The sequence below is a fragment of the Alligator sinensis genome, unplaced genomic scaffold (genome assembly GCF_000455745.1).
Source record: "Alligator sinensis unplaced genomic scaffold, ASM45574v1 scaffold71_1, whole genome shotgun sequence".
In the NCBI taxonomy this organism is placed as follows: domain Eukaryota; kingdom Metazoa; phylum Chordata; order Crocodylia; family Alligatoridae; genus Alligator; species Alligator sinensis.
This window is the reverse complement of record NW_005841834.1, coordinates 520916-535295: the sequence shown is the minus strand read 5'-3', so window position 1 is coordinate 535295 and position 14380 is coordinate 520916. Positions and strand designations below refer to the sequence as shown.

Below are 14380 nucleotides of genomic sequence, written 5' to 3'. Positions count from 1 at the left end.
CTGGGAGAGAGTAGGGAATGAGCCGGATCACTGATAACCTGCCCTCTTCCCTGCCATGAAAGAGGACAAGCTGTCAGTGAGTAGCTGGCAGCTGCTGGAAAGCAGCCGATGTCAAAGATGATGTCCTCTTTTCCCTCTGTCATGAGTGGCTGGGAGCTGTGTTTAACAGCCTCCACTGACTCCCAGCAGAGGGGAGGGCAGGTTTTCTGACTGATGCTGCTCCACACCAAGGTCCCCGTTCTGATCCTGAAGCAGCAGCTGTCAAAGAGAGCCCCCTGTAATGATGGCAGCAGCAGGTGTTTGCACTGTTGCTGCCCTGAGGCAGCCCTTAGTTGTTCCAGCATTAGGGGCCCCCAGCAGAGCTGCCATTCTGCTCCTAGCCAGCTATCAAGGAACCAGCCACTCTCCCTCCCCCTTGGAGGAGAGGGAGAGTGAGTCAAGCACTATGAGTTACTGGGTGACCAAGACAGACCCTCTGTAGCCTGATGTTTAATGATTCACACATTACATGTGGCACTACAAAACATAGCTCTATAAAGAAATGCTGTTTTAAACTGAAACTTTTTTGTGGTGCTAGACACCCACTACAGTTGTATGGTATGCCATGTAGGTACATGTAGTGCTACAAATGTAACAAGTGTCCACAGACTTTGTTAACAGAGGTCAAATAGGTAGCAGTGCTTGGTGAAGACTAAGTTGAATGTCCCTTGTGGGGACTGGGAGTTGAACCAGACTGAAGACCAGAAATGCTAGAGTGAGTAAAAATGCAGTCAGTGTGGAAGTTGAAGTCACTGAGAGTGTGTGAAAGACGGAGAGAGGAGAAAACATTGGGGAGGAGTTGGATGGACTATAAACAGATAATACAAAGGGGCGGCAGGCACCGCTGTTCCAAATAGGAAGTGTGGGGAAATAGGAGAAAAGCAGCAGGGTAGGAGTGGAGAAACCTAATGCTCCCAGTACAATCTGATCTAGGGCAGGGAGTATGAGAGAAGAGGAGAGGGCAACTGAGGGGCTGTTTCAGACAAAGAGATTCAGTTCTCTAAGATAGTGAGGACTTGATGGAAGTGAGGAATTAAGAGGTCCTGGATGACTGGGATCTCTTTAAAGATGGAGTGGGTAAGAGACTGGGAAGAGGGAGCAGGGAAGGAAAGGAAGTATGTGAAGTTAGGAATAGTGGCATGAGGAAATGTGGGGCTGGGTGTGTGAGGTAGAGAAAATGGGGCCAAGGATCAGAACTGTAGCACAGGAAAAGGATGTGGATGGGGGAACCTAGATCTGTGTAGGCAGGAGATGGGAAGAGGAGTAGATCAAATTGATGGCAACTCTAGAGAGTTGAGAGTATCCAGCAGAGGGAGGTGAAGGTAATTGGGGCTTTTCTTCACCCTAAAACTGGAGAGCTGCCCCTAATTTAACTCCTGTGCACACACAACATCTCTTACATTCAGGAGACAAAAAATTTTGTGGATAATATCTTTTATTGGACCAGCTGTATGGTTAGGATAGACTCTTGGCAAGATTTCAGGTCCAAAAAACCTTTCCTCAGGTCTCTCAAGTTTAATAGTGTTGAATGTTGGTTTTCAGTATAGTCAAATGTGACTACTCTCAAACTATCTAGAACCTAGATAGAAGTAACATTGCAGTGAAGATAGTCTCTTCCCTAGGAGGGACTGATTGTCTCTTTGGAAATAAATCACCTGAGGAAATGTATATTTTGTTGGGGTTTAGGAGAAAAAAGAACATAGAGAATTTTTTTTTACTTCAGCTTAAAAAGGTCAGTGACTTCAGTTCTATTTGTCAGAGGATTGCTACACTACATAGAAAAAGAAAATCAGTTTCAACTTTTGACCTAATGGTACAGAGATTCTTTGGCACATCTTTTTTAGGAAACATATCAATGATTGTGTTTTGGTTAATGCTGAAGAGCAGGGAGAGGCATATGTGGCTGCAATAAAGACCTGAGGAAAAGGTATCTTTTGTCCAAAAGTTTGTCTAAGATTTCTCCCAACTCTACAAGTCATCCAATAAAAGATACCATCCAAAAAAACCCAAAACCAAACCTTGCCCCTCTCATGTTTCCTGGATCATCATGGTGAAACCCTCATTCCAACGCTACTTCTCTTTTAGATACTTAGATACTACATAACATAGATGAGCTGGGATGTGATGAACTGACCTCAAGTCCAGTGAAGTTAATGGAACTTAAAGCTCGGAGTGCAAGCAGCATTAGATACCAATTTTTCAAAGAACCCTTAAAAGTCACTTTTGGATACACAGCAACCAAAATCTGCATTGAGTACCTAAGTTGGATACCCCCCTTAATTAACTTGAATGTACAAATGTCAGACAACACCAAATGCATTTTGTAGACATAGAGTGGTACAACCTATATTTAATGTTGGAGTTGTTTAGGAAGATCTATCAATCAATCAATCAATCAATCTTTACACTAAGTTTTTAACTACACAGATTGTAAACTAAATAAATGTGACACAGGGATATTTTAGAGCAGTGTTTTTAAATGGTTATTGTAGATTAAGCTGGCTGATAGTTAAGCCTGTGTAGTTAAGTTTAAGGAAATGCGTTGCATATTGTGAATGACCTTTCTTGGCAACTTGTCTCCAAAGAATGTTTTGTGATTATACAGAGCTCATTTAAAATTCTGTGCCAGTCAGGTGAATTATTTCCTTTGATACCTGAAAATGCATTTATAGTCGTTAAATAACTAACAAAATGTGTGGAAATTTCATTTGCTATAGCCCTACTCAATCACTTGCTTTAGTATTAACAGCACTTGAGCTTTAGTCTATGCCAGAGCAACCAGCTAGCTAGGGCGCAGATAGATTTTTTTGTAAGCACGGAGCCAAATCTTGAGGTGACTCTCCCTTCCCCATTCAAGGGTGTGTCCTTTGGGGGGCCAGTGTCCTGCCACGGGATGAGGTAATGGTGGCCCTGAGCAAATGCTGGCCTAGGGTAACTGCCTGCCTTTGTGTCAAGACCACTGCAATGACCTCAAATTTAAAGGATCACTTGATGCAAAGTAGAGATTTTTGTGTGTGAAAAGAAGCCAGATAAGGGGCAACCCTCAAGTTATAGCCTGAGCTAATGCTGCAGGGAAGACACAAGACAAATAGGAGCTTAAGCAGTGTGCCAAGGAGCATTGAAAAACTCTGAAAATTAAGATTTTTTTCTTAAATTGAGGAAAAAAACAATCTAGCTATCCCAAACTTTCTTATATTGGCACAAATTTACAGAAGCAGTTTTTCAGCATCTTACATCACTTCTTGGAATAACTGCAGAATCTACTCTGGATATAATCCAAAGAAAATCATGTTGGGATTGGTTCAAAAGAAGCTATTGCTAAACTGCTAAATGACCACAGTATAATACACTTTTACATTTTTTGGAAAATGAAAGTAGCACTGTGATACAACAGGAAAAATCTATTAAAGGACTCTAAAGCCAAAATTGAGAAAATAAAAAAAATAATTCTGGATTCTGCAAGGAAGATTTAAAACTAAACCATAACATACACCCATCTGTGATTTTACTCTGAAGAGAAAAAGAAGCAAGAAAACAAGATCACACTGCAGATATGACAAGTCATTCAATCCAAACATGAAGCTTTTATAAAAATCCTGCCCAAGTGAAAGCAACAAAAGAAACGGAACACAGAAGAAACAACCTAGAGCAGTGTAAAGATACTAATTTGGCTCTTTCTAGCACTACATTCAGTATAACTGCACTAATGGGGAGCTCTTTGCAGGCAAATTTATCCTGTTAAGAGTACCACTTCACTACATCTTGCTTTATGAATGTGAGGGGCACATAGCTAATGATAAAAAAAATATTTTTAAGTACTATGTAAGCAGGGAAATAGAGTCTGTTGGGCTACTGGTAAATAATTAATGAGGGTGGATGCAGACATCTCAGAAAAAGTTATAGGATATGAAATAATATTTGGCCCACACCAGTGATTCTCAACCAGGAAGGGTTATCAAGGGTGTCGAGGGTTATGTGAGGCACCATGCAATATTATCTCTGTTAAGTTTGCAAATGTGGTTCACAACATAAACCCAGAGATTTCAATTAGGAATTTACAGTGTTAAAAACATGCTGCCCTGTTGTGGTCTTTTTGAGTTCACTGAAACAGAAGAATTGCTCTACTATTTTTCTGTAGTTAAAAAATGAGTGAAAACTAAGATCTGGCATTTTCCAAGGGGTTCTGTGCATCTAAAAAGGTTGAGAACCACTGGCCTAAATGTATTAATTCCAAGTAATATCTGATTCCCTAGCAGAACTGAAGTATAAAGTGGAAAAGGTGGAACAAAATATGTTGGGACACACTAAGGGCAATGAAAGTCTTTGCAGTGTCCATTTCAGTGGACACTGCATTGGACAGGAACAGCTGGCTGTGGCTAGCTGGCATAAATGGAGAGTGCATAAAAATGAAGCAATTAAGCTGTTAACAAAAATAGTCATATTAAATTCAGCCACTGTACCACAATTTAGAAAATGGATCTATGTATTTTTTTTAAAAGAATGTGTGTGTTTTGTGAATGGCATTTTCTCTTCCTATGTACTATGGTGAATGCCTGCCTAAAGACAAAAAGTTGTGAATTAACTACCTTTCTCCAGGAAACAATTCTGCCAAAAAACAGCGATGAAATTAAATGGAGGCATAAGTTGTGAGCAAAAGTATTTTCGAGCTCAGAGTGAGTCAAAATACATTAGGAAAGAAGATAACTTTCCACAGTAATCCAAGAGTGTCTTTCATGCAGCCTGGGGATTTACCTTCTTGTCAACTTGCAGATCAATTCTTGTCTTCCATGCATAATAAAGGACCACCCAATAGTCAGGACTGTACATCATGCAGTTGTCAGAGAATAAACTGCATAGAGAAAGTTTCCTGTCCCCTTGCTCTTAAGAGAGAGGGAACCTCCAATGAAATCGAAGACAACAAATTTGGAATTGATCACATTTTTTTTTTTTGTATAGAACATATGTAACCTGTGGTATTCACTACACTTCAGTATCTAACAATGAGGCAAAAGTTACATAGATTTCCAAAAAAGAAAAAAAAAATTAGAACTTTGAGGTGATAATATCAATTTACGCTGGCTATGAAAACATTTTAAGTTGTATAAACTTTTATGTTCACATCATCCTCTAACCCATTGACTGATTATTTTATAATTGTCCACTACAAGGTTGCTGTATTTTCCTCTGAAGCCACAGTCAGATACAAGATGCTGATACAAGTGAAAGGACTACTTGTTTGTTCTAGTATGGCCATGTTTATTTTCCCAATATTTTCTTGTTCAGGGTAATGACAGCAATCTGTAGTAACTAATTGGAACCTTTTTCAGATGAGCCAAAAATGAATGGCTCTGGAGAATAAATAATCATCTTATTTTGTTCCTGTATCAGGACTTGAGATTTCCCAGGAAAAGTGAGAAACGCATGTATAAATCTTTGCAGGATAGGGCAAGGGCATAAGTGTGAAGAGAAAACAGACATGTTACCATCTTACTAGTGTTTTCATTTTTGAAAAAGGTGCTGAACACCACTTCATTTTTATATTTAAAAAAAAAGAATATGTTTACCTGAAATTGCCTTGATTTCCATTTTGTATGGCAGAACAAAAAATTCCATTTTAGTGATACACTGTTCTAAAAAGATCAGTTTTAAGACAAACATCTCTGATAAGCCAAGCTCCAAAATTATACTGAGCTAAGAAAATGGTCTTGTTTAGCAGTGTGTGAAATAGATCACTGTCCTGATTCGATTCAGCTGAATCCGAATCTGAAAATTCGATGCTGATTTGGTGAATCAGCGATTTGGCCATAGACACAGCTTTAAATGTTTTTTTACATACCTCAAGGTACCAGGCATGGCTCGTGAATGCTGCAATGGTAACGTGGAGGGAGCATCCCACAGGAATGCGGGGGGGAGGGCCTTACATGCTTGGCGGCGAACCTGAAAGTAGACCGGAAGTACTTCTGGCCCCTTCTGGGTCTGCCACCAAGTATGTGGGGGACTCCCCACCGCACCCCCCCAAACCTAAGAGGCACTAGGTGCTAAGCCCAGGGGTAGAGGGTGCCCCCCATGCTCCCGTGGGACGCTCCATCCACCCCAGCATCTCAGCATTCATGAGCTACCTTGAGGTATGCAGAAAAAACATTTAAAGCTGTGTCTGTGTCCAAATCATCGAATCTTTCCAAATCTCTCTGAACTGATTTGGATTTCAGAGAGATTAAAGGGTCTCCTGATTCGATTCACACTTGGAGATTTGACCGCCAAATCGGGCCAAATCTCCACCAAATTGAATCAGCGACCAAAGCTTCACACAGCCCTAGTCTTGTTGGACCAGTAAAACACAATCCATGACAATTCATGATATAGAGCAGAATAGATTTTAAGCTTGGTCCGATAAAACTGTTCTCTCTTGCCGCAAAAGGCCAGGATGTGTGAAGCAATGGCTTTTAAATTGCAGCCAAGTAGATTTAGATAAGATATCAGGGAAAACTTCCTTACTATTAGAACAATCAGGCAGTAGAGTTGACATCCCAGGAAAGTTTTGAAATCTATTTCATTGAAGGTTTTCAAGATGAGGCTGAATAAATACTGGTCAGGGATGATTTAGGATTAGCATGCCTGCATTCATGCAGGAGGTTGGATCAGATGACTGGTGAGATCCATTCCAACCCTGTAATGCTGTGATTTTACTGATATCTTCTGCAAGGCTGTAATAATCTATCATCTATAGTCACAACATGGAAGACATAAGTATTTATGTTTAGACAAGGTATGCAGCAACTATCAAATGTGAATTCTAAACTGTTGCTTTTTAGAAGTCCCAAGTCCTTGTGATTCTTTACTGGTTAAATAAAATATATTAGTAGGTGAGATTATATGGAAATTGTTTATAGTAACAGACAAGATCTGTTATACTTGTCAGGAAATGTGACTTTATTAAGATAATGTTAAAAAGATAGTTCTATAATTTAATATAATCATGATGAAATATTATTGAAATTATCTGAATTATTATTTTAAATGATTTTGTGTTCATGCCTGTTAATGAAACAATGCATTAAAACCCCTCAACAGATATGGATTGTGGGAGATTTGTATCGCTTGCTAGATGTTTCAGTGACTAGCAATCCTCAAATTAAAAATAAAGAAATACCTAACCTAAAATCTTGCTAACTGAATCTAGTTTGCCATGTAGTAAGGAAATAGTTTTAACTAGGTGACTATTTTCAAAATGCATTATTGATGGGAATAAGAGGTAGAAATCAGTGGCCGCATCTACATGAGATGCTACTGCACAGTGCTTACTGCACATTTATTTAGTACTTGTTTATACAAGTACTAAATAAATAGTAACGCTGGTGAACACCTTTTGCCATGCAATGCTACTGCACAGTAGTATCAGGTTACTGCGTAGTCACTGTCAGCGTCTCGCGTAGACACACCTAGTATATTTTTAACACTGATCCCAGTTTTTATGTCTGCTTTCACCTGCATTCAGCAGAGGGTGCAAAACTTCCAAGAAAAATTCAAATAAGTAGTAAATTTTAGATTTTGTAATCCCTACTTTTGGAATTATAAGAACATCTCAAACTGTATTTTAGATGACTTTGACTCAGGTCTTGCATAAGAGCTCTCCAGTGTAAGGTGTTATACAATCTACACTACAATAATGTATATGTCTACCTGCCTGTTGAATGATATTATTTGCACTTGCAAATAAGTACATACAAGTGTGGGTACAAATTAGAGGCTGGGCCATTGTACCCATTAAATAAACTTGCATGGCCATTTTAAATATGTGTTTTTAAGTGCAATTTCACATGTCTTAACCTGTAAGTTATTTATAAAAGCAAAAATTGTACTTTTTTTATATATGTATATATATATAACCCCAAACCTACTACCTACCAGAATGTTAATGTCGTCGATTAGGATATTTTCATAATTCGCACGTATTTCAGCTGTACTTTCCAATTTACAAGATGCATTTGCTAGCAACAGCACTAGCAATAGTAGCAGAAAACGAAAGGTAGACCTAAAAAAAGCTAGATTACAACAACATAAATTAAATACATATTAAAACACCACAGAAAGTGTAATCGAGTAGATCTTACATACTGTAGTCTGTTAAAGTAACTTAAGTGGAACTTAACTGTAAAACTCTATCAAATAGCATACACATTAAACATTTACTTTGGATATGGCACAAAGTAAACAAATGTGGTTTCAGAGTATATTTTTCCAAGGGTATGCACCTAAATTTCATCAATGCTAATCTAAATAGCACATATTGAGAAGACAATGTACCCTTTAGTGTATTCTTAAGAATCCTGATCTATAGCAGGTCCAACTTCTAAGCCCCCAGAGGTCACATCAGCAGGGGCTGTGTACCACATGGGCTACCAGGGTGCATGTCACTTGGATGCTATCCCAGCTGCTATTTACACCTGTGCATGTACCCACCTCCCTTCCAACCACCAAGTTGGGTGCTGCCCACTGCTACACTGCTGCCCTGTGCAGGTGTGATTCTTCCTTGTCTGGCTATGGCAGTGGCAGGCAGTTATTTTGGGCAGAGGGCCACTTACTAAGTTTTGGCAAGCCATCAAGGGCCACATGACAGGCAGCCAGGGGCAGATAAATATTAATTTTCTAAATTGTTTAGGGGTTCCGCGGGTCAGACAAAATGGCCTAGTGGGCTGCATGCAGCCCTCTGGCCGCATTTTGCCCACCCTTGGCCGCTATGGCGTGGTAAGGCCCCCCAAAATGCTCCTGAAGCATACTAGTCTGATTTATTTAGGAAACAACTCCCCTCCCCTCCCTCTATCTATCCAAATCTCTCCCTAGAGAAAAAGCACCCCTAGAAATAAGATGGAAATTCAACTTTAATGTTTATACCCTCTCTGCTGATAATGCTAAATGTGACAAGGTTGATGGTGATGTATGTACCTTTCCTAGAAATTTAATTGGAAAACTCTTTTCAATTTTCTAAGGGACAAATTCAACAATCTTTATTTGAACAAATTCCATGTCGACTTTAATACTCTACTGGGAGGTTTTGGGTTTTTTGGGTTTCTTTTTTATGTATCACTGATTTATATACCTTTATCTAGACCTAAGGCATCTGGCACAGTGCTATCTAACCAGTTATATCCTCAGGTATCAAAAAGTCATGATATGGAAACAATCCATAGCAACTAAGTAAAGGCTGGTTTTAAACAAAAATGGTAAACATTAAACAATAAAGGTAAAAGGCTTCACATCTCATTATGCATTTCCTGACCCATTCAGGTATCAAGAATGCGTATAATGTTCATTTATAGAATCACAGTATGTCATATAATATCATTTCACTTGCACAGAAAGAGAGTAATTAAAGTAATTACAGGTTTAGATAAATCCATCATTAAATCCACTCTGGCATTTTTATTGGGTGAAATGCAGGCCAGTGTAAGATAAATATATGAGGAGGTGGAAACCAATTTGAATTCACAAATAGGTAGATCAGTATCAGTGTCAAGCACAAGTGTTTACACCTGCATTTGTACTTGTAACCACAGTCATTATTATTGGCCAAATATTTGTATTTGGAAATCTAAGTTTCATATGTCCAAACTGAGACTCATACTTAAAAGTAATTTTATTTTCAGAATGGGAGTTATGATTTCACAGTGAAAGTCTTTCAAATTACTTGGGGCGCACAGGTTAGTTCTCAAGAGAGATCAGTGGGACTCCACTTAGGGAAAGCAGCAACTTCAAATGGTGAGATTTTCAAGGCTACTTAAGCCTCTAAAGAAGACAAATAGCTGTCTCGCAGAACTTCCAAAAATATTTATGTGCCTAGACACTTTGTGACTAGATGACCTGCAGAAGTGCTTCCTAGCTCTACTTTTCTGTGACTTCATGAGAATCCTACCAAGCACTAATCTGCATTTAAACACACCTAAATACTTCACAAAGTCTGGTTTAAATTGCCTTGGAGTCTTCTGAAATTCATAATAATTCTAAGGCTGTACAAGTTGGGGGATAAAGCTGAAATATTCTTCAATCAGCCCCCACTTGAGTTCTGAAGAGAGAGAGATCTGCCACTGCATATACAGAGACTCATTAATTTCTAAAATTGATGCCTAGATTTGGAACGAAGACTCAGAACTGACATTTATAGAAAAATGCAAGAACTGTAGTACAAGGGAACTCTTTCAAGTTCTGTTATACATGTTGGCTCCATTACTGACAAGAAACTATAATAGTTATTAGTTCAAAATAATGGAGGTTTTAAGGAACAGAACCACTTAAATGGGATATCTTATCTACAGATGTTTTGCATTATATTTCACAGGGAAAACAACAAATGTTCTCAATCTGTAATCAATGCAATAAATACTAAGAGTGATTTCAAACTAAGTGATGTCAAACAGAAATTAATCACTTCCCTTACAGACACCACAATGCAACAACACTGCAGCCGTAGCTTCCAGCACCTAGTTTATCTAGCAGCACATTACAAGTGGAGATTTTAAGAACTGTGACAAAAAAAAATCCTTGGTTTTGTGTTCTTTTGCTTTTCTGTAATTTATTATTTTATTTAGAACAGTAGGCCCTAATGAGCCTGATAGACTATGCCATCACATGAAATAACAGTGATACGTAATTGAGATGACTGCTGTACTTAGCTTTAAAAACTTAGTTACCTTTACTGTAGGGATGCACCAATAAAGATTTTCTTGCCCAATACCAATAGCCAATTATTAACCAACCATATCGATCGATACTGATCCGATAGCTGATTTACAGGAATGAAGTCCAGCAGTTTGGAAAGCAGAGTCCTGTTGGTAAGTCTGAGCGGGGAAGAGGTGTGGGGGGTTGGGGCAGAGGTAGTGCAGGGGCTGCCCAGCCATGGCGGTGAATAGGATCCTGGGACTAGAAGTGGGACAGAGCCATGGGCGGCTTGTCCAGGGGGTGTGGTGGTGCATTCCTCGCTGCATGCATGCTGCGGTTGCGCACAGTGACATTATCAGTGACATTATCAGCTACACTGGCCAAAAAAAGCGGATTGCCGATAATGTTAATTTTCCTTTTATCAGTGCCAATCTGATATGCGACCGATATATTGGTGCACCTCTACTCTATTGGGTAATTAACATTTTGAAAAAAGGAAACCTTCCATGGAGTCAATCTGCTCCTTATCAGTTAACTGAGAGGGTTCATTGCTTGCAGTGTGAAACCCCCAACAAATTCTCCACCAAAATGAGGGAAATTTTAATTTTCCTGATGTTTCTAAGAAGAAAAATGTTGTTACTGACAACAGACAAGGTTCTTTGGGTGAATCTGATATCTTTTCTTAGACTTACTTAAATAGTTGGAAAAGTTTTTAAGCAAGCTTTCGGGTTCAAAAACCCTTCAAGTTGATCTTTAAGTTGGTCTAATAAAAGATATCAGATTTACCCAAAGAACCTTGTCTACATATGTCCTTAGACCAACATGGCTACAACTTACACCCCTGTTACTGACAACACAAATCATTTTAAAATAATGGAATTAGGAACCCCTTTCTGTTTAAAGATCAACTTTTCTGAAATCCAGAAGTTTATGCAATTTTTTTCAAATTTATCTTGCTGGGAACCTTTGACCCTAGCTAACTTCCTGCCCTTGGGGCAGGGGGCTGGACTTGATGATCTTCTGAGGTCCGTTCCAGCCCTAATGTCTATGAAATCTATGAAACTGTGTGACTGATGGAGGTGTGGAAAAGAAAAGTTAGTGATCCAAATTTGGGGTCATTTGAACATAGTGATCCAAGCGTTGGGTTATTTGAGCAAGATAATACAGCCCCGTGAAAGAAACCTAGCATTTTTTAAGTTATCTAAGGTTCTGCAAACTTTTTTGTATGTATCTTAGAATCTAGGGAAATAGTCTGAATCATACAACACTTCCTCCAGCTAGCACATGGTACCCAACTATCTCTTAGGGGAAGCAATATGAAAATGCTACTCAGAAAAGGGTTAAGATATCTGGATAAGCAACTGTGTGCAGGACTCACTCACTCTAAAGGAATTACAATACATGCAGGCTACACACCAAAACCAAATTTTCCCCACCCACACATGCTATGATCTGTGGTGAGTCACTACTTCTTGGAGGTACTGGAATCCTTCTTGCTTTGTTTGTGCATCAAACATTGGAGGGATCTGACAACTCAAGGAGGATTTCAGCCCAACTTCCTTTCCCCTACATGATCAGTTTGTGAGGACAAGGACACAGGCTCTGAGGGTAACACAGATTTAAACCTCTGAAAATGAGGACCTATAATGTTGAGATGCAGGCCACTGCAAGTTGGTTAGAGGCTGGGCTAGTGTGAGTGAAGGGGACCATCTGGGAGGGGATAGGATGAGTGAGGTGAGGTATGGTTATGGTCCCTATGCTGGGGAGAGCCACAAAAGTGGCACATGGTCTGGCTCTGAACACATCTCAGGCTGAATAATTTAATTTAATAATTTAATAATAATAATTTAAATTGCTGTTTGTGATAGTCACATAGGAGCAGGGGGCATCAGATAGCAAAGAGTACTTTCCTGTTTGTTACTAGCAGGAACAACCTTATTCATGCTAAATTTTACAGCAGCTTCACCCTTTATGATCATTCATTCACTCACCCTCCCGATCCCAATGCCATGCTTTCACCCACCATTTAATCTAGAGACCACTCTTAACCCACCTCAATGCTGACAAAATCCCGAGGGCAAGATAATCCCCATGGTCTCCTAGTGACACAACCTGCCCCATGCAGTCCTGAAACAAGGTACACAATCTCTCAAACTACATAAGGACTTTTTCCCTTTAATTACACACATGCTGGGAGCAGAAGGGGGAAGGGCCTCAGACTAACCAGAAGGGGAAAGCAGCCCCCTCAGAAATCCTCAAGTCACAATCACGGCTTTGCCAAGTAAGATCCTCCAGCTGCTCCGTCCACCATCCAGGGGAGGGAATGCAGTAGACTGTGTGTGTGCAGATAACTCACATGGGGCTCAGCAGCTGTCTTGTGGGACTTTCAAAAGCACCCACACTTTTCATAAGCCAGCACCCTTCAAGGCACTCATCTGCATATTTATGTGCACACAGACTTTAAACTGTGATTCTCAAATTAGGTGTTGTGCCAGCACCCAGGGGTGCCTTGAGATCCTTTCAAGGGTGCCACAGGATGCCACTCAATTTTAGACCTGTTAAGTGTAAACTCAGAGGTATTAGGAATCAGAGGTGTTACGAAGTTTCTGACCTATATGCACTTTCTGAGTCCTTGCAGCAAACTAACTTCTAGTATTTTTCTGTAATCAAAAAAAGCAGTAAAAACTAAGAGCTGGCATTTTCCGAGGGGCTCCTCGAGTCTAAAAAAAAAAAAGAGGCGGGGAACCACTGCTCTGGGAAATCTGTCTTAAGTTCAACATCAGGCCCTTGCCAACGGCAGGGGGCAGAGTTAAGGCTGTGCTGGCTGGTTCTTAACTATTCCCTGGCTTCCTTGTGAGAGTCCAGGCTTTCTGTGGGTGACCTCTACCACTGGAGCAAGTGGCAGGTTGGGAGAAAGTCAGAGGAGCTTTCCTGTGGGGCAAAGGGTTTTGATGCCCCAACGAATGAGGGTGGAAGTCCTTGTCACCAGATGTGGTGGAAGCTGACAGTCCGGACAGACTCAAAAAGGGGTTGGACAAATTCTTGGAGAAACGGGGCCTCAGTAGCTGCCCAGCACAGGAGTCAGGGGCACGTGCAGCCTTTGAACCAGGACGTCCTAGACCCTAAATGTCAGAGGCTGCCACTGAGAGAAGAACAGCGGGCTAAAAAACCCTGGTCCTGCACAGCCCCCTCTCCCTGTCGGCATCCCCCGGGTGACAGGGCCCATGCTCTGCCTCAGCACATGGCGGTCCCTCGCTCCTGGTGTGACGCCTCGCGCGGGGCAGCTTGTCAAACTGCATCGCAACCGCGCCAGGGGCCCGAGGAGGGTCCCGCGCGTCTCTCCCAGCTTCGCCGGGGCTTTCAGGGCATGTGGGGCAACCTGCGAGGACAGAAGGGGCGTGGAGGCAGGGGAGGAAGAAGCGGAAAAGCCTCTCACTCCCTCGATTTCAAAGGGCCGGGAGTGCTGCCTTCCCGCGGGGTCGCAGCTCCGCGCCGCCTGCCTGCCTCCCTCTCTCCCTCCCTGCGTGCCCGGCCCTCCCTTCCCTTCCCTTCCCTTCCCGGCCGCGTCCCGCGTCCCGTTCCCGGCAGCTTCTAGTTTCGGTCTGAGGCTCGGGGGAAGCCCCGGGCGCAGCGGGATAAAAGGGCGCGGGCGGCGCTGAGCAGTGCGGCGGGCAAGGAGCGCGGCAGG

The 14380-nt window shown here is 41.2% G+C and overlaps 1 protein-coding gene across 1 annotated transcript in view; it reads right to left on the bottom strand.

Annotated features, from left to right (window-relative positions):
- LOC112549790 overlaps window positions 1-14380 on the bottom strand; it is a 21705-nt gene that overhangs the window by 6330 nt on the left and 995 nt on the right. The window contains exons 2-4 of the mRNA XM_025200445.1: window positions 8932-8987; window positions 7945-8081; window positions 1-50 (exon numbers count right to left, since the gene is read on the bottom strand). The exon at window positions 1-50 is cut by the window's left edge and continues 109 nt beyond it. Of these exons, the coding sequence (XP_025056230.1) occupies window positions 1-50; window positions 7945-8081; window positions 8932-8987 (243 nt within the window). The remainder of the gene's footprint in view (window positions 51-7944; window positions 8082-8931; window positions 8988-14380) is intronic.